The 21681-nt window shown below is 32.0% G+C and overlaps 1 protein-coding gene across 1 annotated transcript in view; it reads left to right on the top strand.

Annotated features, from left to right (window-relative positions):
- LOC107074268 (glutamate receptor ionotropic, kainate 2) overlaps positions 1-21681 on the top strand; it is a 77179-nt gene that overhangs the window by 5325 nt on the left and 50173 nt on the right. Inside the window, exons 2-3 of the mRNA XM_089170902.1 lie at positions 1633-1828; positions 16297-16458. Of these exons, the coding sequence (XP_089027028.1) occupies positions 1735-1828; positions 16297-16458 (256 nt within the window). The 5' untranslated portion in view covers positions 1633-1734. The remainder of the gene's footprint in view (positions 1-1632; positions 1829-16296; positions 16459-21681) is intronic.

The following is a 21681-nucleotide window of genomic DNA, read 5'->3' as shown; positions in this document are numbered from 1 at the left end:
CAATAGTTTGATGCAAAAAAAAAAACCATTGCAGAAACTAATGCATCAATATCCTCAATCCTTTCTTTCTTTCTTTCTTTCTTTCTTTCAACTTTCAGAATATTCAAGATATACTTACGGCCAATCAATCTTATCGATGGAAATGTCCATCTTATTTATCGAACCATCGAATACATGTATCTTTTACTCGTATATATATTTATATTGTACATACTTGTATATATCGAAGCTGCACACGACTTTGAAAGCATTCCAAGATAGTTGTAACAAATCTTCTCTATCATTTGAACGTTACATTCTTCAATATATATATATATATTAGGTCATTATTCTTAAAACATTTGTTTCTTTTTTTATTTTGTTATTTGTTTTGAAATAAATTTTACACGAACCATTACATTTTATATAGGATACATATATTTCTAAATATTTATTGATGTTAATGTAATTAACGTACACATGGGGTTAATTACGTGTGAAAAATGGTCATTTTTACTACTCAATTAAAATTGCAAGATTTATTGCTGAATGTAAACCCTTTTTTACTATGGAAAGATAAAAAGTGAAAGAACAGAAAATATGAAATTTTATTCTTCCTTAGAATTTTATTCGCGACATTAAAGAATAAACGGATATATGATATCGTTTTCCAGACAGGACAAAGCTATAGTTACTTTCTTTTCTTTTTTTATCTTTTTTTTTTTTTTTTCCTATGAAAAGTAGTTTCGATTGAGATTCAGGATAGAATTACGATTCCGAGTAAAATCAGAAACGACTAACCCCCGGTAGCAATGTATTTCCCACTCGTAACTACCAAACTCCAATGCATTTCGATATTTGAAAGAGCTTCGAGTACTATCGATATTTATCGGTAAAAGGCTAAAAATATATGCTGTTGACTCTCTCCAAATGCGAAATAATGTAATGTAAATAATATATACATATATATATATATATGTTAAGTGTACTGTAATATTCATGTCTGTCGATAAATAATTTTAAACTAATAATATATAGAGATGTACATAATTTCCTACAAAATCTTACCATTTTTCAAACTTTATTTACATTACGTTATATCGGTTGGATAGTGACAAAAAAAAAAATAAAACTCTGATAGAAAAGAAGAAAATAAAAATAAAACAAATAAATATTGTCTATGTTTGTCGTAACCTCTACGAAGCATTTCCATGTTACGTGTCCAAAGACGTATCATTTATTATAACGACAAGTAAATATACATGTTGGTAAACTCGTAGAAAATACGTCGGGGGAATATAGGAAGATGGTCTATCAATGACATTGAAAATATAGGAACGAGTCGTGTCATCTTGAAATACACCAGATCATATTCTCGATACACATAATCGTAAATATTTTTTTCCACGAATATATATATATACATATAACACGCATCAGAATCTTTCAAATATTAGATAAAGACGAGAAGAACAAAATAAAATAAATAACGCGATCAACAAAAGTCCACATTTTTGTAATATTATTTTCATGTATATCCTTAGTTATTTTTCGATAAATTCAACAAATGGATTCGACAATAGGTAAGAAGAAGAAGAAGAAGAAGAAGAAGAAGAAGAAAACAAATGTTTCTTTCGATTTTTTTTTTCTCAGGTAAATGCAAGAGAATCGGAGAAATTGCGTTGCCCGTGGGCGTAGACGCGCGTGAAAAGGGCCACCGAGGGTCCGGGACGCGCTGGGTTTTCGAGATGAGCTATGAATCTGGGCTATCTGGTAGCCTCCGCTTTCGTCCTTCAGCTGCTTCAGCTGCCGTTTGTCGTCGAAACTTTACCCTCAGTCGTGAAAATCGGTGAGTACTTCAAATGGATATATATATATATATTTTTTTTTTTTAGTTGTTTTACATATTCCCGATCGAAATCCGATAGATCAAAAGTTACAAGTTCAGGTGAAACGAATTCAAACGGTAACAACGGTGCATGATTTATATTTATGGATTGGGACAAATTAAATAAAAAAAAAAATAGAAATGAGAACGAGAAGCAGCAGCATCACTCGTGTAACCTATTTGAATTTTTAAATTTAATACGGACAGATTGGTGTTATTTAATTTTTGTCTCACTCCAGACTTTCCACTAGAAATTCAACGTGGGTTTGTTAATTAATGAGACTGTTCTCGCTGTTGTTGTCTTGCCGTAACTAAAGTCACAGACCGAATACGGATGAGTAGCATAAATTATCGTAGGATGGTATATAAACCCATGAATCCAGAGAAAATCCACCAGAGTTGGCAATTCGTCGGTATTATCCACGATTATGAAACGTTCTTGTTAAACTCATTATTGGTAACTATTAGTTTTCATTTAACTGATTATTCTCTCATCGTGAAATTTTGATAAATAATCGAGCTTGATTAAGGATTCGATGATTATTTAAATTTAAATAGAATATTAATATTTAAAAAAAAAAAAAAATAAAAAAAAAAGAAGAAAAAGAAAAAAGTATTAGTCTACTTTTCTTATTCATTTCATTCCAAGAAATGAAATCGTAACTCGATCTTCTTGAAGTAAATGAAAAATTATTCTTATTTGTTTTTAACTCATGAAATAATGGAAAATAGTGAGATATATGTAAGAGACATTAAATTACATCGAATAATCTAAAGAAGAAGAAAAAGTAATATGTTAAAAAGTAAAGCAATGCAAAACTGTTAATGAAAAAATGGTTTAAAGGTAAACTTCACTTCAATCATTGTTTGAAAAAATGTCTTATGCTTCTCTGTACACTGTTATTTATTTCGTTTTATCAAAGAGAAATGTTTTAAAGTAAAACTTACATTTCTTTTACAATTGAGAAATGTCTTTTCCACGAAAGCAATAGTAGTAGCACGAATATTCGTGGACGTACAAGCTGAGTGATATGTGAATCTCGACTTTTGCTTAGATTTCTATGGTAACGACATTCTTATTATGGTGTTCTCTCTTGGTCGAATAGATCTTATTCTTCTCTTCTTCTTTCTTTTTCTTTTTCTTTTACTGCTTCTCCTTAGAAATGTCGGTGCCCTTTTTACATTGTGGTTGTCTACCAAATGGAGAGAGAACGACGAGAAAATACGGTGAACGAAAAGAAACTGAAGTGGTAAGAAAAAAAAAAGAAAAATCAATGAAAAATTGAAAAACGCGGGTCGGCCAGCTAAAGAAAACGATTTTACATTTCTATATTATTCGAAAGTGTAAAAAAAAAAATTTTGTTTCATATTTTTTATTATAATATTTTTTCAGATTAATATTTTCATTCGGAAATGGTAATAATTCATAAGGTTGTTTTTTGATAGCTCAAATGGTTTCTCTCACTTAACTTCTCGCTACTTCGTTTCTCGAGTAACTCCCTGAGGGTTTGAAAAAGAGGAAAAAAAAAAGGAGTAAAAAGGAGAGTAAGAGAATCGTCTATCAGGGATACGAATCGTGTAGAAACATCGTTTCAAACGTTAGTAGTAGTTGTATGGGCCGAGAAGCCATTACTTTCGCAGTAAATCCGTGTATGAAAGAAGAAAAGGGAAGAGAGATAAAGAAGAACGTTTTGAAAATGAGGCGAACTCGAAAAATGCAGCCTTTCGTTCGCGAATTTACTTGAAACGAATAACTGTTTTGGCTTCTCCCACTCCTCTATATTATTCCTGTATTACTTTTCTTCAGCAAGATCTATCCAAGCTCTGGCAGCAGGGCTCTTTCGTCCTTTCGTAAAATGCAGGCTGGATAACAACGTTTACAAGCGCCAATATAAACACCAAGCAAAATTCATTTCCCTCTCAAAAACGTGCTCTACACTCTGTCGCGAACCGCTTACAAAGCCAAAGGTGTACCTTTTCCTCCTTCCTTCTTTCCTTCACAAACAATTTATCTTTTACCCCCCACTCGTCCCCAAACCCTTCCTGTAAGTTCCTTACGTTTCTATTCTACGAAGAGAATAAATTCGTTGGTGAGAATGATGACTCCTTTTTGCAAACTTCCTTCTCGAAAAGTAATGTCGTGCAGTAAAGAATGCAAATTTATTTAATCATTAATATATTTTAGTTTTAAATTATTATAAAAAACTTGATTTATTTGAAATGTGTAGAATCATTTAATAGTAGTAGTAGTAGACGACCAGTATTGGTAGAAATTATTTTCGATAATGCAAGTGAGTGGTCGATCGTTTCGATGTTCAGAAAATCCGACGACCATAGAAATGGTCGTTTGCTTTATTTAGAACACGAGTTGAAAGGTGATAGTTGGATGAACCGTAACCGGAAGGTTAGCGACCAAGCAGAAAGTTCCTTCTGAGGAGATCATCCGGATCTCGTGGCTAACCACGAGATTTGGTTTCAAATTTCGTTTGAAATTCGTCTTCGTTCGTACGTTCATTCACTCACTCTTTCGTTTATTCGTTGTAAGAAGAAGAAGAAGAAGAAGAAGAAGAAGTATTTTACCTTTTCGTTAAATGTCTTCTGGAACTTGTCGTTCTGCGAAACTTTCTAGTTGTAACAAGACTTTCGTCGTAATCCTACAGTTTATTTACAAAACAACTTCGTCTGGTGTAAAACCTAAGCTACCGCAGTACGGCTAACGTTAAATCGCTTTTTGATGGACTAGAATAACTTAGGATTGAATCGTCCCTTTTTTGAAATACAATAGAATAAAAGTATTAATTTAAAATGTGACATTTGAATTTGATTACAAATTAATCTCGGTAAGAATATTTTGAATAATATTGTATATCTACAGAGTAAATAAAAATTGAAACGTCGCGATTGAGGTAGCTAGGGTTAATCTTGAGTCAATTTCAAAACTGTCATTAAAGTTTAAGTACATCGAAGATTGCATTTTTGATTTTTTCGGTTTGCATTTTTATCGCTATTGTTAACCGTAATAACATTGGAACGCCTTTCACCATTTGCATAGAACGATAAAGGGAAAACTCGTTCGCAAAACCAATCTCGCGGTCATTGAACATCATCGTGGCCTTATCGTGGTCTTATCGTGGCCACTTGCTGTCCGGGACCAGTAACGTGGAAATCGGTTATCTCGGAACAACAGGAACAACTTTGTTTCAGACAAAGTTTCGATATAACGACAGTATTCTCATAGAAACGATCGCGATTAGTTTCGTTTTCTTGACAACATATCATATCGCGATACAATATCGAGAGAACATCCCTGTGATTTATTATTTCATTTCTTTTAATCGATCTTTACTTTTACTACTCGTTTTACAAAAACGAACGTTTCGTATTCATATGGAAAGAAAAAAAAAAAAAAGGAAAAAAAAAGAAGAGAAAGGAAAATAGTCACTGTGTGGTGTAATGAGAGCTATATGCGAGGGCTATAATGCGATTATACTTGAGGGCTTCACCAAAGTACCCCTAAAACCCTCCAATTCCGACTATCGCTTCGTTCTAGCTAGGATATCGTCCACAATAAAATTTGTCGATAGAAAATTGCCGATTCTAAAGCCGCGAATGCTTTCTTTTTATCTTTTTTCTTTTCCCTTTTTTCCTCCTTTTTTTCCCTTTACTTTCATACCTGATAAGAAACGCGAGAGTGACTCGTAACCATTTTGTGGATTCCCCTTTTCCACCTATGGAACCGATGAAATCGAAATAGAACTTTTCAAACTTTACGTCTTCGCACTAAGGGAGGATCGTATAATAGCTGACATTGTCGCCCCACTTTTTAAAAATCGATAGGAAAACAATGTGAGATAAAAGAATTAAGAATAGAATTTAGAAATGACTTATTAATATGCTAACTGTCTCCAATGTAGAACGCTTATTTTTAAAGGATGAACAATAACTAATAAAATTTCTTATATCAAATAATGTAACTTGATATACGAAATTTGATTGGTAGGTGTCTCATGCTTCCCCATTATTATAACCTTTCGCAGATAGTCCCTCTCAGCGTTGACCTAAGAAGCTTGACAGGAACGGTAAATATTTTCTAGGAAATACATCCACATGGTATACGGTGTGGATGAGACTGGGATAGTTGCCAGCCACGAAACTCCGAACGTTGACCCACCAACAACTTCTCAATAGCATCTATCGAAACATTAACGCGTATTTTCGCCTTCGATGCAAACTTATCGATAAATGTGCATATCGTATCGTTCACTTTCGTTGTTATTTTTTTATTCATTTCTATATATATATATAGAACGACTCTGACAAAATATAGATTTATCGAGTAAACATTGATGTTCCATTTTAAAAATCGATCGTTAATTATCGTTCCTTTGGTAAAAAAACATCTAATCGTCTATATTAACTTTATAAAATGTCCCAGAGAGCTGTCGTCGTAGTCGTTTTCCTTTCTGGATAACGTCTAAATATAATGGCAAAGTCGAATAAACACAGTGGAAGGGTAGTGGTACGCCCATTAGCGCGTAATTGTCTCCACGACCGTTCGTATAATAACCATCCTGAGACGACAACGAAAACGACGAGATGGTGACTATGGACTACAAGGATAACAAAGACGAAGACGATAACGAGGAGGAGAGTATCCGATTGCTAGACGAAAGCTTCATACAACATGAATTTCTGACGTATTTCCCCCATCTTCCATCTACGAGTGTTATGTACAATGCCCAACCCCCACTTCCCGCGTTATCCTTGCTATCATTTTTTAAATTTAATATTATTGGTAGAAATAAAATCAAACGATTCTACGTGAAATAAATGTTTTGTCAAAATTGTTAATTCAAGAGGGGAAAAAAAATATATTGACGAAAAAATGTTATCGATAACGTAAATAACGTTCGAATGGTGTTACTGGGTTAAAGTTTAAGGAGAGTATCGTTAAATACATTATGACGTTAATATAATTGAAAAGTTCGTAAGACGATTTGATTTAAACAACGTTTATACTTGGATAAAGTTTATATTTTCTCCAAGAATTCCCAAGTTCTTCCGGCTAAGTAAATTTAATACCAGTCTTAGTTTCGTTTCGTTTCGTTTCGTTTCGTCGAGGTTTTCCAGTTTTACTCTAACTCGTCATTTCCAGAGTAACGCAATAACACCGTTATCGCGAGACGTTGCTTGGAATATCCATAGACATTTCGTAGAAATGGCAGGAATGACTTTACCGCCCTTAGATGCAGAACGGTCACGTTAATTTCAGCCGCGAATCTCGTTGCATTATTCAACAACGGGCGCATTCGTCTTGCCAGTTCACAGCTTCATCCATATAACCAACTTGAATTAGTTTGCAGGTGCGTAAACAGTCCGTTACTTACCGAACAGATCTATACATTTTATCATGATTTATTTTATTTATTTATTTATTTATTTATATATATTTATATATTTATTTATTTATTTGAATAAATCGCGATAGAGCTTCGTTTACATTTAGAAAAGACATTTTGTTCTTGAAAAATATTGCAAACGATTTCTCGTCTCTGCTGCATCTTAGAGGCTCACGCGCAAACTTGGGAACATCATATTTGCGAAAGCCTTATTTCGTATTCATGAAAAGCGTAGAGATTGAATCAATTCGCAGGAAGGTTGAGACGGAAGAATGATGAAGCCGCGAAAAAGATACTTTGCTTTTATAAGTAGGTATCTGTGCACGTGTATATATATATATATATTGTGTATAGATATTACGTACCTGGTATCGATGAACTGTCGTAAATGAATTTTTGTTTAAATTTATTTCTTACTTTTGTCTTTTCTTTTTTTGCAAACGCAAAATTTTTATATAATTGAGAATAATATAAATAATAATGGAAATATTTAGTATTTGAAAACAAAAGAAAAAACACACACATAAAATAAAACGTTAAACGTTAATCATAGATCCGCGCGTAGAAAATTTCTAAAGAATTATTTCAATTTAACAAATGTTTTATGGATCAAGTATTTTCAGTAACTCTAGCAATTACGCTTTTCAGTCCCAGGAGCGTACCGAATAGAAAGCGGATTGTGCGTTTAATGATGCAGGGAGTGGTAGTGAGGTTGTAGGAAGGATTGGTGTATGTGTGAACGGCAAGAGAGAGAAAAGAGAGAGAGAGACAGAGAGAGAATGTCGAGAGTGGTTACGGTGCCGAATTTGACACGTATGTAATACATACGCGTGTATCTAAATACACGTACTATACGTGTTGAATACATAGGAATGTATGCGAGTATCTTTGCGCGTGCGCGCGTGACAAAGTGCTTGTAGCAGCTCGTAAATGCTTTTCGTTGTGCACGAAGCAATGTGGTATCGTTAATGAGTCTAATTTCAAATGGTACCATTGGCTTAGAGAGAACATTGATGACAAAGATGAAGAGACAGGGAGGTAACCTTAACATGAAAATTAATCGTATCCGTGAGTAATGTAGTAAACGATAAGAGAAAATGTTCATATAAGAATATTCCATAGACTAATTTATTTTATATTTAATATTATTTTATGAAAATGTTCTCACGTTGATCCCCGAAGGGTAATGCAACAACGTTAACGAGAAACATTAGTTTAATAACTCGTTAGTAGCGTTTAGAAGAGCACCCTCGGCATTCTCGTCGATTTAATTTGGACGAACTCCGGTGCATTCTCCCAAAATTCGATACGCCATATAGATAATACACTAAGTGATTGATAATAATACGTAAATAAATGAAATAATAACAATCATCAAATTTATGTTTAATCGAATCATATTAATGTTTAATACAAATCAAATTGTTTGATCGAATCAAATCAATATTAAATATTCTACGTTTGTTAATATATCTGGCATACATATATAATGTGTATATTTTATATTTCTTGTCTTTTTTTAAATAATATATTAAATATGTTGGATTAAAAATGGATAATTCCTTTATGCGTGTGGTGTATGTGCACGCAGCCGTTGACTACGTTTGATCTATAGTGGACTCCGACTGACCTATTAATTCATAAACCTAACATAAGAGAAATTTGGAAGATTAATATTGCCACAGGTCGCATAGGCGGTTACTATTAATGGCCAAAATTATCGGCTTCGTACACGGTACCATCTCAGTCGCCAAATAGGCATATCGACTTTGTTCGATAAAGTACTTTTGTCGTTAGGAAATCCGACCCAGAAACGACTTGGCACTAACTCACACACCGCTACGGTTTCGATCACATCGAATTAGGGCTACGACAATCTTTCCTGGAGAAAAATGATTTTGACTTTTGAATAAGCTTCGTTATTCAAGATTCAGATTGATTATTTTCTAATACAATTTTAATATAATGAATTTCAAATAACACGATTGAATTAGTTTTAAAAAGCATACCTGTTTTTTTTCCACATAATTGATGGTGGAAGCAACCTTTCTACTTACTTTTTCTTCATTTTATTTTATCGATATCTCTCAAAGGACCTAGTTCTAGTTCTAGTTCTAGTCCTAGTCATAGTCCTAGTCCTAGTCCTAGTCATCGTCTTCGGGATATAACCTTTCGATCGAACAGAAAAGTTTTTCTTTAAAAAAAGAACTTTTGAGTGAACTTTTTGAAAAAGTCGCTTATCCCTTAACACCCTTCTTCCACCCATTTTCCACTCTCTTCATCCAACTCACCTTTCTCAACTTATATGTACCTACTTCTTTTCCACTCTTCTTTTACACCTCTCTTTCTTTCTACCTATCTTTGATCAATCGTTTCACCATCTGTCTCTGACTTGGGCTCGTTCGACAAAAAGAAAAAAAGGAAAACTTTTTTTTTCTTTTTTTTTAATATATTTTCTTTAATCTCTTCACTATCATCATCATCCTATCAGACAATATTTTTCTCAGGTGACTGACTGAGAGCATTCCTTTTTTTTTAACGAAGAAAAAGAAATAAAATAAAAATAAAGTATTTTTCGAAATATCTTTCAGGTGATCTTGTTTGTGTAGAGAAGCCAACGACGTTTTTCTCGTTTCTCTTTTCTATCTTCATTCGTCTAGTTTTTTTTTCTCATTTCAATTACTTGCCATCTTATCCTCTTCGAGAGTCACTCAACTCTTCGTGAATTTTAGTTCCCCTTAGCGAAATATGTTCTTCGAAATATGAGTCTTTTATTATTACACTTTCTTTTTTTTTCTTTTTTCTTTTTTCTTAATTTCTAAATTAATATAATCGTAATATAGTTCGTAATAGAGAGAAAGAGAGAGAAAATACTTTTAAAACTAACTAAATTAGCATGGGTACTATACTTAATTACATTTACTTTTTAACTTCAAACTTTTGCTTATATTTGTATATTAAAAATGTATTTTCAATAAAAAATATAATTAAAATTTCTCTCTCTCTCTCTCTCTCACATTATGGAGACGTAAAAATGTCTACTAATATTAAAAAATATTAATTTTGAGTTATATAATTAATATTTAAATTACACAAGTAAAAACCCACAATGGAAATGTGAAGACAAATTTGATATATGAAATGATTCTGGTATATTATAAGAATATGGAAAAATCGCGAGTAATTTAAGTTACGTTAATTTTAAACGAAGTGTAATTAATATTTAAATTAATAAATTGAAACGCAAAATGAACGAAAAAGAGAAAAACTTGACCTATGATGTATTAAAATAGTTCCGTTGTATAATAATATTGAAATGAAATGAAATGAAATATAAATAAAATCATGAAAATTATCATTTAAAATTAATACGTGATAATGCAAAATTGAAAATTAAATTGTGTATAATATAAAATCGTTTGAATTATAATCCTGCAAATAAAGAATTAAAAAAAAAAATAATACGAAGAAAAAAGAAAAAGAAGAAGAAGTATCAAATTAGCGAATAACGTTAATCCAGCAAATCGGATTTTTGTAGTCGATAACTAAAATGGATATCTCGACCTTACTCAAAACTTTTTCCAAGTTCATACCGAAGTTTCTGGAGTGTCGAGAGAGAAACTCAACGATTACGAATTTTAGTACTTAAAGAATGTCGTCGATCTTTGCACAGGAAAGGTAGTATAGTAGTCCCTACGTGCTTCTTCTACTCGATAAAAGTTTTAACGACAGGTTCGTTACCGATGTCTTTTGATAAGAAATACTTCATATTGGAATTTATCGAATTTATAATAAATAATTCTTATCCTGTAAAAGAAAAGTTTCAAGAAATCAAATTATTTATATATAAAATAAACCAACAAGTCGTTGGAAATTAGATGTATGTGTAGAAAAACATATTTATCAAAATGAACTAATTGCAGTATGAGTAATATACTCCAAGTTAATTGCTACCTTGATAACTAGGGAAAGAAAACAAGAAAGAAAGAGAGAGAGAGAGGAACACTTTCCCTGTTAGTTGGTTAAAACAATTTGTGGTATTTCAGAAAGGCAAAAGAAAAGTTGGAGTAAGTTAGACACGAAACGATACAAAAACTTGTCCACCCTCGGGGAAAAGATTGTTCCGATAGGAAAGTTCATCCGAGCGTTTCTGAAAGAAACGAAAAATAGTCTTCTAGCACACGAATTTATCGCGTTGCAACACGAACTAACGAACTTTACTTGCTATCGACAAAAGGTTAGAGAAAATTCAATGATACGAGTGTTTTTATCAAAGGAACAAACATTAAAACAAACAACAAAATAAATAAATATATAAATAATACAAATATTACTGTACACATTATTATCTTATTTTCACGAAATTATGTTAATAATATTCGTTAATTTTTTCGAAAAATTATTCGTCAAAAAAAAACGGATTTTATTCGAGGAAGAATTAGAAAAGAATGTACCACCTATATTAGATTTCTAAATTTTTTCTAATTCTTTTTTCTTTCAAAGTAGATTGATTAAGTACGAACGATAATCGTTATCCATCGATACAATCGGAAAAGAATTTGTCGCGAAAAGTTCTTTAACGAGTTCAATCGAAGTTTTAATCGATAAACCGTATCACGATATACACTATCGGTTTGTACCCGTGAGAAATTAGTAGAATTAACCTGTATAGAGATAGTAGTAGTAGTAGTAACAGCAGCATGTGTGTATAGATCCACGTTCGATATTCTATACGATCCACCGGGATTGTTCTCGATCGTCTTGAAAATGGTTCTGGGATAAACGTGAAAATGAGGGTATCCTCAATTCGAGCCAATCTGCGACTTTTCGATTACTTCAGATCTACTTTTCTTCTTTTTTTTCTTCTGATTCTAAAACTTGTTGTCCTAATGTCTTGGGACATTTTCCGTTCTCTAATAAAATCATCCACTATTTTATTTATAGAAAAAAGTAAAAGCATACCATGTTCCATGATATTATATTGCAACGAAAAGTATCAATTATTTCAACCAAATTTTTGTCAAAATGAAATTGTTATGAATCATAAAAGGGTTAATCTTATCGGAAACAATTTTATAAAATAAAACCATTTATTGACGTTCGAGGATACGAACCAATGGTAGTAAAAGTGAAAAAGGCGAAAGAACGCAATAAGATAAAAGCTTCCAGAAAAGTGAATGGACTTTTCTTTAGAAACCACATACATATATATATACGTATTAGTTTCAAGGGTACAGTATGATACAGTAAGGATCGTTAGACAAGCTGTAACGTTCGTTTTCTTCTTCTTTTTTTTTTCTTTTTAAGAGTCGTTTGTACTCTCCGTTCTTTCAAGTTGTTAAATGTTGCTAATGATTAAGTGAAAGCATTGCACGTTGGACAGAAGGTATTCGAAAGCATTGCAACGAAAGAAGTCGTCTGTGTTGATGGTGAAGAAAGGAAAAGAAATGGGACGCTTAACGTGTTAGTATGAAAAAAAGAAAAAAGAAAATAAAATAAAAGGGAATAAATGAAATAAAGTCTATTTGAGCTTTCGAGACTAGAAAAGATCTGATCCTCTACTCGTATGTGTACTCTTACGTACGTACGGTAAATGTACGGATTAATGGATTAGTTAACTGCAACATGAAACGAATGGTAAAGGAACATTGAAAAAGAGAAATAGGTAGATCAAAAGAAAGAGAGAGGAAGAACGAAAAAAGAAAACTGCAAAAGATGGATTTATGGTTGTGAACGTAGAAAAAATTCGATATCGAAGTTAATTTATCTAACCTTTTGTAAGGATGTGTACGACGTATCGTCAATTAATCGTAACATTTCTTTAAAAATTCTTTTATCGTTCTAACACATTTTTTTTTTTTTTCAAAATATATTATATCTATATTATCCAACGAAAGAAATATAATATTTTATTCTTTATTAAAAATATTTTTAATTAAAGTAACACGAACTTACGAAAGTTTATGTAACAATACTTTTAATGATACCAGGTAGTTTTTATGTAAATTTTATATTATCGTTGTGAGATAATACAAGAAATATTCTTTTATATTTTCAATATTGTTTATCGAATGAACGAACGTACGAATGAATTATACAATGATGAAATAATATACTTTTAACATTTATACGTACATTTTTTCAAAAATACACACAGTAATAATTACTGTCAACCAAGTGAGAGAGAGAGAGAGAGAGACAATTATTTGAATATGGAGTGTAAAAAAAAAGAAAAACAAAGAAGAGATAGAGACAAAATTAAATGTGTTTATCTCTGTAAATGTTATTAATCATTTAAATGCGATCGTAATTCACTTTATTTATTATCCTCCAGGCATTTATTAACAAGAAAATTTGTATTTGACCGATATAATACGCGTATATATAGTCTCCGTATAAAAAGGCAGCGCGCGCCTTCAGGGAGAATAATTGAAAATGCAATACGTTGCATCCACACGTATATCGAGAAGTCTAGTATATGTGGGTGGTAAAAAATAAAGAAAAAAAGAGGGAAAAAAGAATGAGATAGAAAGAGTAGAAGCAGCAGCACCAGTACCAGAACCAGTACCAGCAGTTTCACGTCATATCGCAGGGACGTCGCGTCGCGGAAATAACTGTATGTATTTTTGGCTTGTTAAACTAAATGCAAAATCCCCTTCGTTGCGGACGTGCATGGTCAGAGAAAACTACTAACACAATACTACCACCACACCGGTCTCTTTTATTAAACAGAACACGAGTGAGTTTTCCAAACTCGATGTTAGTAATAATTTAAGGCCCCCATCTCTCATCCCATACTCGTTTTTCCTTTCCCTGATTCTTTCTATTTTCTATTGTATTTTGTTTTACCATAGACTTTGTATTATTATATTAGTTTATAATATCTATTTGGTTTGAGCTCTTAACTTTGTTATATAATACGAACACGGACATTAAATATTCGAGAAATATCTCTAACAAATAACTTATCTTATCAAACGTTAGTAGGAATAATTATTAAATCGTTTTATTAGACATTTAAATATTTCTGGTAGAAATGTCTCGTGTATAATTAAATATAACTTAACCATTTTATTCCAAATTACTGAATTTGTATTGAAGTAAAAAAAAAAAAAAAGACTTTAGAGTCACTGAGAAACAGAATATTTGTAAAAAAAAAATGAAAAAGTAAATAACTGTAGAGTAATCTCGAGATAAATATATTTACCAATGAAAATTCGCGAGTAATAGTAGTAGTAGTATCAAGGAATGAGTATTTTTCTTCAAGTTATCCTTTCACGAAAAAACTCAAGAAAATCGGCCTTTTATTTTTAATTACAACCTGAAAATCCTCGTCATTCTGGCAGTTAGTTTTTCGAGTGTTTGTAATTTAAAATATTCTTATATTTAAAAAAAAATAAAATAAAATAAAATAAAACAGAAGCGAGGATGGCGAGAATATTTGACAAATACCTTGAAAAACATATTATGCCTGAGGTGGTAGTACCAGAGAAAAATGAAAGAAGTAATCGGTTTGAGAGATGACGACAACATATAGAGCCTTGTTCTATCATCATCCAAGTCTTTTCGCATAGCTTTCCATCAAGGGAGCTTCACTTCCATTCATCAGCGCCCTTCTTCATGCTAATCCTCAAAGTTTACTCTATCGTGGTTCGTCGAAACTGCAACGCCTAAGGCTCTGGGTCAAACGTTTGGTGGAACCTTTCTTTTGCCTTCTCCTGTCTTTTACAAGTAGAAAAAACTATCAAAGCCATCGTCACGAACTAGTTAATCGTTCCTACTCTTGTAAACTACCGCGAGCTATATGCGCATGCATTTCGAAAGACACCCTCTTTTGTTTTTTTATTTTTCTTTCTATAAAAGAAAACTACTATCTTTGATCCTTCGTAATCGACGGTAGATTCGTGTGAAACTTAAAAAAGAGTACAATCCTAGATTGGATGACCCCTTTCACTTGTGCCGTTTCTTTTATAAAACTTTTTTCTTTTCTTTTTTTTTTTTCTTTCTTTATTTCTATCTTTCACTTATAAACGTTTCCGACGACAAGAAGTAAATCTTTATTTTAAGATACATTAGTAGTTTCTCTAGGAAAGTATGTCAACCCTTTCTTTTCGGTGGATACCTACAAATAACTAGCTTATTTTTAACATTATATAAAATATTAGAGAGAAAGAAAGAAAAAAAGTAGGATTATACGATACAATTGGAGTCCTTGACATCGTCGTATAAATTTCAGAACATCGATCTGCTACAGTCCGTAAACGAATTTGTTTTACCACTCGAGAACCCTTTCAACCCGGTGTTTCACACGGAACGGATTGCTAAAATGCAAATCGATGTTGTCACGACAAAAGGGATGTATGTACATGGAATTTGCAAGACCAATTCTATCGTGAGAATAAGTAACTTCGAAGTCGTATAAACGTGTTTCCGTTTTAGAAGAGGCCCACTTACGTCTTAAATAGCATGATTGAGTTTTAAGTAAATTTACGAATCGATCGGCGTTAAGTTGTACCCTTTGAAATGCTCAAAAGGAAGATAGAGAATTTTGTATAAAAAATAAATCGATTTTTTTACGATATATTTAACACGAACGTGGACCAATTTTCGAAAAAAAAAAAAAATCAATGAAATAGAGAACAAAAGGAGAGAAAAAAAGAAGAGTTTTAAAATTATGCAAAAAACTTGGTCAAATTTATTTTTCCATAAAACGATGCGTTAAACGTGACTGGGATTTGTAAGTTGATAGGAAAAATGACTGTAGGAGCTTAACGTTACAACGATTATTTAGGACAATGGCCAATGGGGTATGCCGATCTTGCATAGACAGTCACGGTCATGCGCTAAATGCCCCTCACCGTACCGATCGATAACTAAATTGGGAATTGGAAATTTAAATGAATGGACAATGTTTTTTCTTCAAATCATTCGAAAAAATTTGGATGTTAACATTAAGAAGAGTATTTCTGCAATCTTTGTTATTTTTATTTTTTAATTAATTCTTTTTCTTTCTTTTTTTTCTATTTACAGGAGCTATTTTCACTCATGACCAAAAGGATAGCAGTACGGAATTGGCATTCAAGTACGCCGTGTACAAGATCAACAAGGACAAAATTATTTTGCCGAAAACAACGTTGGAGTACGACATTCAGTACGTGCCCAAAGATGATTCCTTTCACGCATCGAAGAAAGGTGAGTGAGATAAATTAATCTCAAATGAATCGTAATGATGTTATTATCGTGACGATTATTTCATCGATCTTCTTTTTTCTTTTTATGTTTTTCACGTTAAAAACGACGACGTGCCGTTGTAATGACTAATTGGAACGATTCGTTCTAAGGAATACACGAAGAATTTTATTAAGCGAAAGAAATTTTTCTTAGCTAGAGAAAAGCGTCTCGTAATAGGATTTAATTTTCTCTCAAGGCAAAGAAAATTCGCACGTTATTTCGAAGTAAAGGGGAAAAAGAGGAATATTATTTGTACGTTCGTCTAACTTAAAGGTTGATAATTCTTTTATATATGCATCAAACGCAAATGAGATACAAGACACTTTCGTATTATAATTGTTTGTCTCAAATAGAATATTTTTATTTGTTGTTGTTTTTTTTTTTCTTTTTTTATTATATCTCTCGGGGAAAATGTTTATTCATATTTTAATGAAAATACTTTTTACCAAACGAACAAATATCGAAATCTTATATATATTTTTTTTTAATTACTTTGTATAAAATAATATTTAACGTTTCAAATGCACGTAAGCAAGTATCCGCACAGTATCGTTTATTAAATTGATATCAACAGAAACTATCTTTTTCCCTAATCCAATATTTGTATGTCTATTTTAAAAACAGTATACTTATATTCTCTCGAAAGAGTTTTGTTATTATAGTATATTCAATTAACGCGAACAACTAAAGTTTTCGATGATACGCGAATACATGCATATATATATATACATTCGTGCAGATAGATTTATACTCGTTATCGTTTATTTATTTATGTTATAATTTGTACGAATTCTCATTTCAATTTCGTTGACTGGCACAACGGGTAGAGAAGCAACGAGTAGGATGGGCAACGAGAAAATAGTACATTTTTTATTTTCTTTTTCTATTTTTTTTTTTTTGTATTTTCATTCTCCAAAACAGCTCGTCCGCGTGAGAATTTTTGTGTTGAGAATTCAATAACAACCGGTAATCCTTTGGCAATGTAGGTAGGTTTGTTTCCATTTTGTATGCCGATTTACGATTACATGCAATCCTGCGATAGAGAGAATCAGATAAGTGAATTTAATATATTTTCTTTTTTTTTCTATTTTTATCCACGAACGAATCGTCGAACGTTCGAAATCATTTTCGTTCAAAGTCTCTTGCCGCCGAGTTCTATCAAAGTGACTATACATACCATTTTGCTTGCCCTTTTCTCCTCGTATATAACCTTTTACCATTTTATCATCCCATTCCCCTCTTCTTCCTTTTCATTTCTCGTCCTTTATACGGAAATACTTTTGACACTAACGTCAGACATATCAGAGATCCATCCAATAGAATCAGTAACTTGTACGCACATTTATTTGAAATGAAACTTTAACGATATATATATGTGATCATTCGGAAAAAAATGCTGCAACAGCTTGATCGTGTTCTCCTATGAATAGTTAATTGCTCAAATTCAATATTCTACTCAAAACTAAGTGGTTCGTTCGCGTTTCAATCAATATTGACACTATTCTACAACGTTCTAACATTAATTTCATTTGTCAATATAATCTAGTCGTTAAAATAACGTTTGAATCTAAAGAGATATTTGGTTAAACCCCATAAGTTCTTGAGTATTTCTTCCATTAATATGTTCAAATTGAATTTTACCGAAACAATCCATTGTGCAGTTTCAAAGTAAACTTTTGTTTCACTGTAATATCTTTTAAAAACAACTAAATTAGCGTTGATATTATTTGACATTTTTTATTATATCATTGCTTGGACTTTGGGGTATCGTAATCTGCGAGCCGAAGGGACATTAGGAAGAAAAGAGGAGCACACAACGTCAGCGACAAAAATTGTCAGATAGGGGGAGGAAAGAGTGGGAGCTTGAACCTCGTTAGTCAAGGCAAAGTCTAACAAACGATTATTCGGCGGTTCGTTTCGTGGCTGGAAGCCAGAAAACGGTCGTTCGACCTTTTGCTTTCTCTCTCTTTCTCTTTCTCTCATGTTTCCTTGGCGACCACCAGTTCTCAAAGTCTTACTTTCCAACATCAAAGGATTCTGCGTTAACGATCGTTCAATCAGTTCATCTCGAAGCATTCTTAGTAAGCAATTTATTTAGTTATAATTTTATCAAACAGTAAAAGTCCAAGTTCTTAGAAACAAAAAGGGAAACAGAGAAAGAGAGAGAGAGAGAGAGAGAGAGAGAACAGAAAAAAAGAAATCAAATAAAATATCGATCGTTCGGAAAAGACGTTTCTTTCCGTTGTTGGCGATTATGACGTAAGGCGTTTTATACCATGTATATATCATGTATATACATATATACATATATATATAGATATAACACAACATATATCGGCTAGTGGAAACGAGGTGCTCCACAACGGCATGTCACGTGTTCGAGAGCAGCACTTGAGGGTTCTGTTCCCGATCCCTCGCACAAGTAGTACTGCTGCTTCTTCATGTTACTAGGGCCCTCGATCTTCGATCCTTCCGTCTAAAACTTCCACGTACATGAATACATAAGCGAATGTATTTACATACCGGAAATAGGGCTAGTCATGTAAAATCAATATAATCGATCTTATGCTGTCCTTCGTTCGACGTGTGCTATACCTAATCATTTTTCAAACTTCAATTTATATTCAGATAAGATTAATACTTTTTTCAATTATTCAATTAACTTTTTTTCCTTTTTATTCATTCGTTGGAAATACATATCGTTTAAATAAGTTCGTGGTTTTGAACGTGCTATGATTCGACGTAAGTATTCTTATTGATAAAAAAATCGGTTCTATTATAAGAGTATTATTTGAGTATACGAATAAAAAGAAGACATTTCAACCTTTAAAATGGTCTTTGTTTGAAGTCTCTACGATTTTCCGTTCGGAAGATATAGAGATTTTAATTTGTCATTCATAATTTTCAACAATCAGTCTGTACTACTACGCACGGTAGTAGTAGCGTGCGTACGCACGTAGTAAGCCTTCTAAGAATTTATGTAGGTCACTGTGTCAACGCCTATTTATGAAAGAAATTATATGGGTCAATGGATAAACATAAATACTTTTTATTTGAATTGGAATATCTCTGGAACGAAACATCGCAGAGACTTCAAACAAAGACCATTTTAAAGGATAAATTATTATCTATTTACAATGATATCAAAAACTGTTAATTAACAATTTGTTATAAACAATTTGTTATAAATAATTGTTAAAAATTATTTTCATCCCGTAATTCGAATTGCTATCAATATATTATATTGCTATAATTTTATTAATTTGTTATTAACACTTTGTTATAAACAATTTGTTATAAATAATTGTTAAAAATTATTTTTATCCCGTAATTCGTATTGCTATCAATATATTATATTGCTATAAATTTATTAATTTGTTATTAACAATTCGTTATAAGCAATTTTTGTAGAAAAAATAAAAAAATATTTTGATGAGAAAAAGTGGAATTTCTATAAAAATCTAACATAAAAAGATACAGAGCTCATAAAGTAAATTGAAGGACATTTCTAAAGGTTTTAGGAAGTAAGCTAAGGAAATAGGAAATTCAATTTTGAGTTCTAAATGTGTACAAGAAGTTGGAGTATAGAGAAAATAGAGTGGTTGACTAAGCCTTTGAAGATACACAGCGTAAAGGGAAGTGTATAAAGGGTCAGAATGTGGTAGTAGTAGTAGTACGCAGAAGGAAGAAAAATACACAAATTCTTGATTAAATAAAATTGAATTAGATTTTTGTCGAATTAAAATTAAATACAACATCCCATGAAAATACGCAGACCACGTGCACACCTAAGAAAAGAGAATTATTCCAAGTAATAATTAACTTTTCAACAGCAGAATCACATATTCAATATTTGTTAAATAAATTAAGGAAATTCAGTCACAGCCAAAGTGAATATACGGCAATTTACTTCGTACGAATTAAAATGCACTTTCAAAATGAAACATATATATTTTACACTTTCTCGATAATACTTCGTTTCAGGAATGAAAAAACAAATCAAAGAATCTTGTTTTTTTTTTTTAATGGAATTCATGAAAATGCTCTTTTTTATTTCTTTTTTTTTTGACTAAAAGAAGAGTTATAAATTATTTTTTACTTCGCGAAATAAAAATCAAGAGGAACATCGAGAGACGGAAAAGATAGGAGCTTTCAATTTTCTTTAGTAAGTTTGGAACACCTTAAAAAGATAGCTTTTTTCCTTTCGAGTGTATGAAATGTTTCATCTTTTGATATTTTCCTCGCTCAATGTATAGCACGCGTTACAAAATGAGATGTTCCTTTTAAACAAAAAGAAAGCTGTGGAGAGGGATGGTGGAGAAAGGGGGTAAAAAAAAAAAAAGAAATGCCAGGGTAGTCAGAAAAATACTCGCTCAATCAGACTGAAATTGTGCGACTCTTGGAAAAACGTCGACTAGGATGGTACAAAATTGATTCCCATTTAGAGTTGGAAAAAGATTTAACGTAAAATTACTCTGATTGTACCACAGTTCTTAATAAAGATATTTGTTAGATATTTATCGATATTTTTTTGAAATCAGCAACACAATGTTATGTCACAATTAAAACATAATTTATATAAAGTAATCAATGCAATTAACTATTAATTTTGAGAAAGTCAATAACGCAATTACTGTATGCACTTGAATGCAATTGACAGATAAGACTTAATTAAGCCGTAGTACTACGTTTTAAATATTAAATACCAAAGTTACTTATAGATTAGGATGAAACACTTTCCATAAGGTGAAGAAGGTTTAACCGACTAAAATACTTTGTAGTTTTAATGAGAAGCTGTGGGCTTTGTCAGAAGGAGGAAGAACGACTGCTTTTCCACGTGGAGAAAGTTTCCTGTTAGGGGAAAGTTATTCTGCAGAAATTACTGCTACATTGCTCGTAAAAAGTGGAGCCAATTTGCGTTTGAGAATTCTGCGTTTCCTGTTCTCCCACAAACGTTTAAGCTTGTTCTCTCGTACTATGTAAATACGGAAAAGCTGAAATAGACAGCAGATAGGTCGTTCACCGGAGACATCTGAGGCGTGCAAATTTCTCACGATAATATTGAAAGTGATTTTATCTATAATTGTGACGCATTTAAATCACGATCCTACCGTTCAATTAAATTATTAGTCTTCAATTAATGTTAATCTGACAAATGGATAATTTTATATATTTTCTTGTTCA

This window comes from Polistes dominula, unplaced genomic scaffold (genome assembly GCF_049000335.1).
Source record: "Polistes dominula isolate Pdom_NZ unplaced genomic scaffold, Pdom_raw_medaka contig_79, whole genome shotgun sequence".
NCBI lineage: Eukaryota > Metazoa > Arthropoda > Insecta > Hymenoptera > Vespidae > Polistes > Polistes dominula.
The sequence above is the reverse complement of the archived record's forward strand: the minus strand, read 5'-3'. Positions and strand labels throughout refer to the sequence as shown.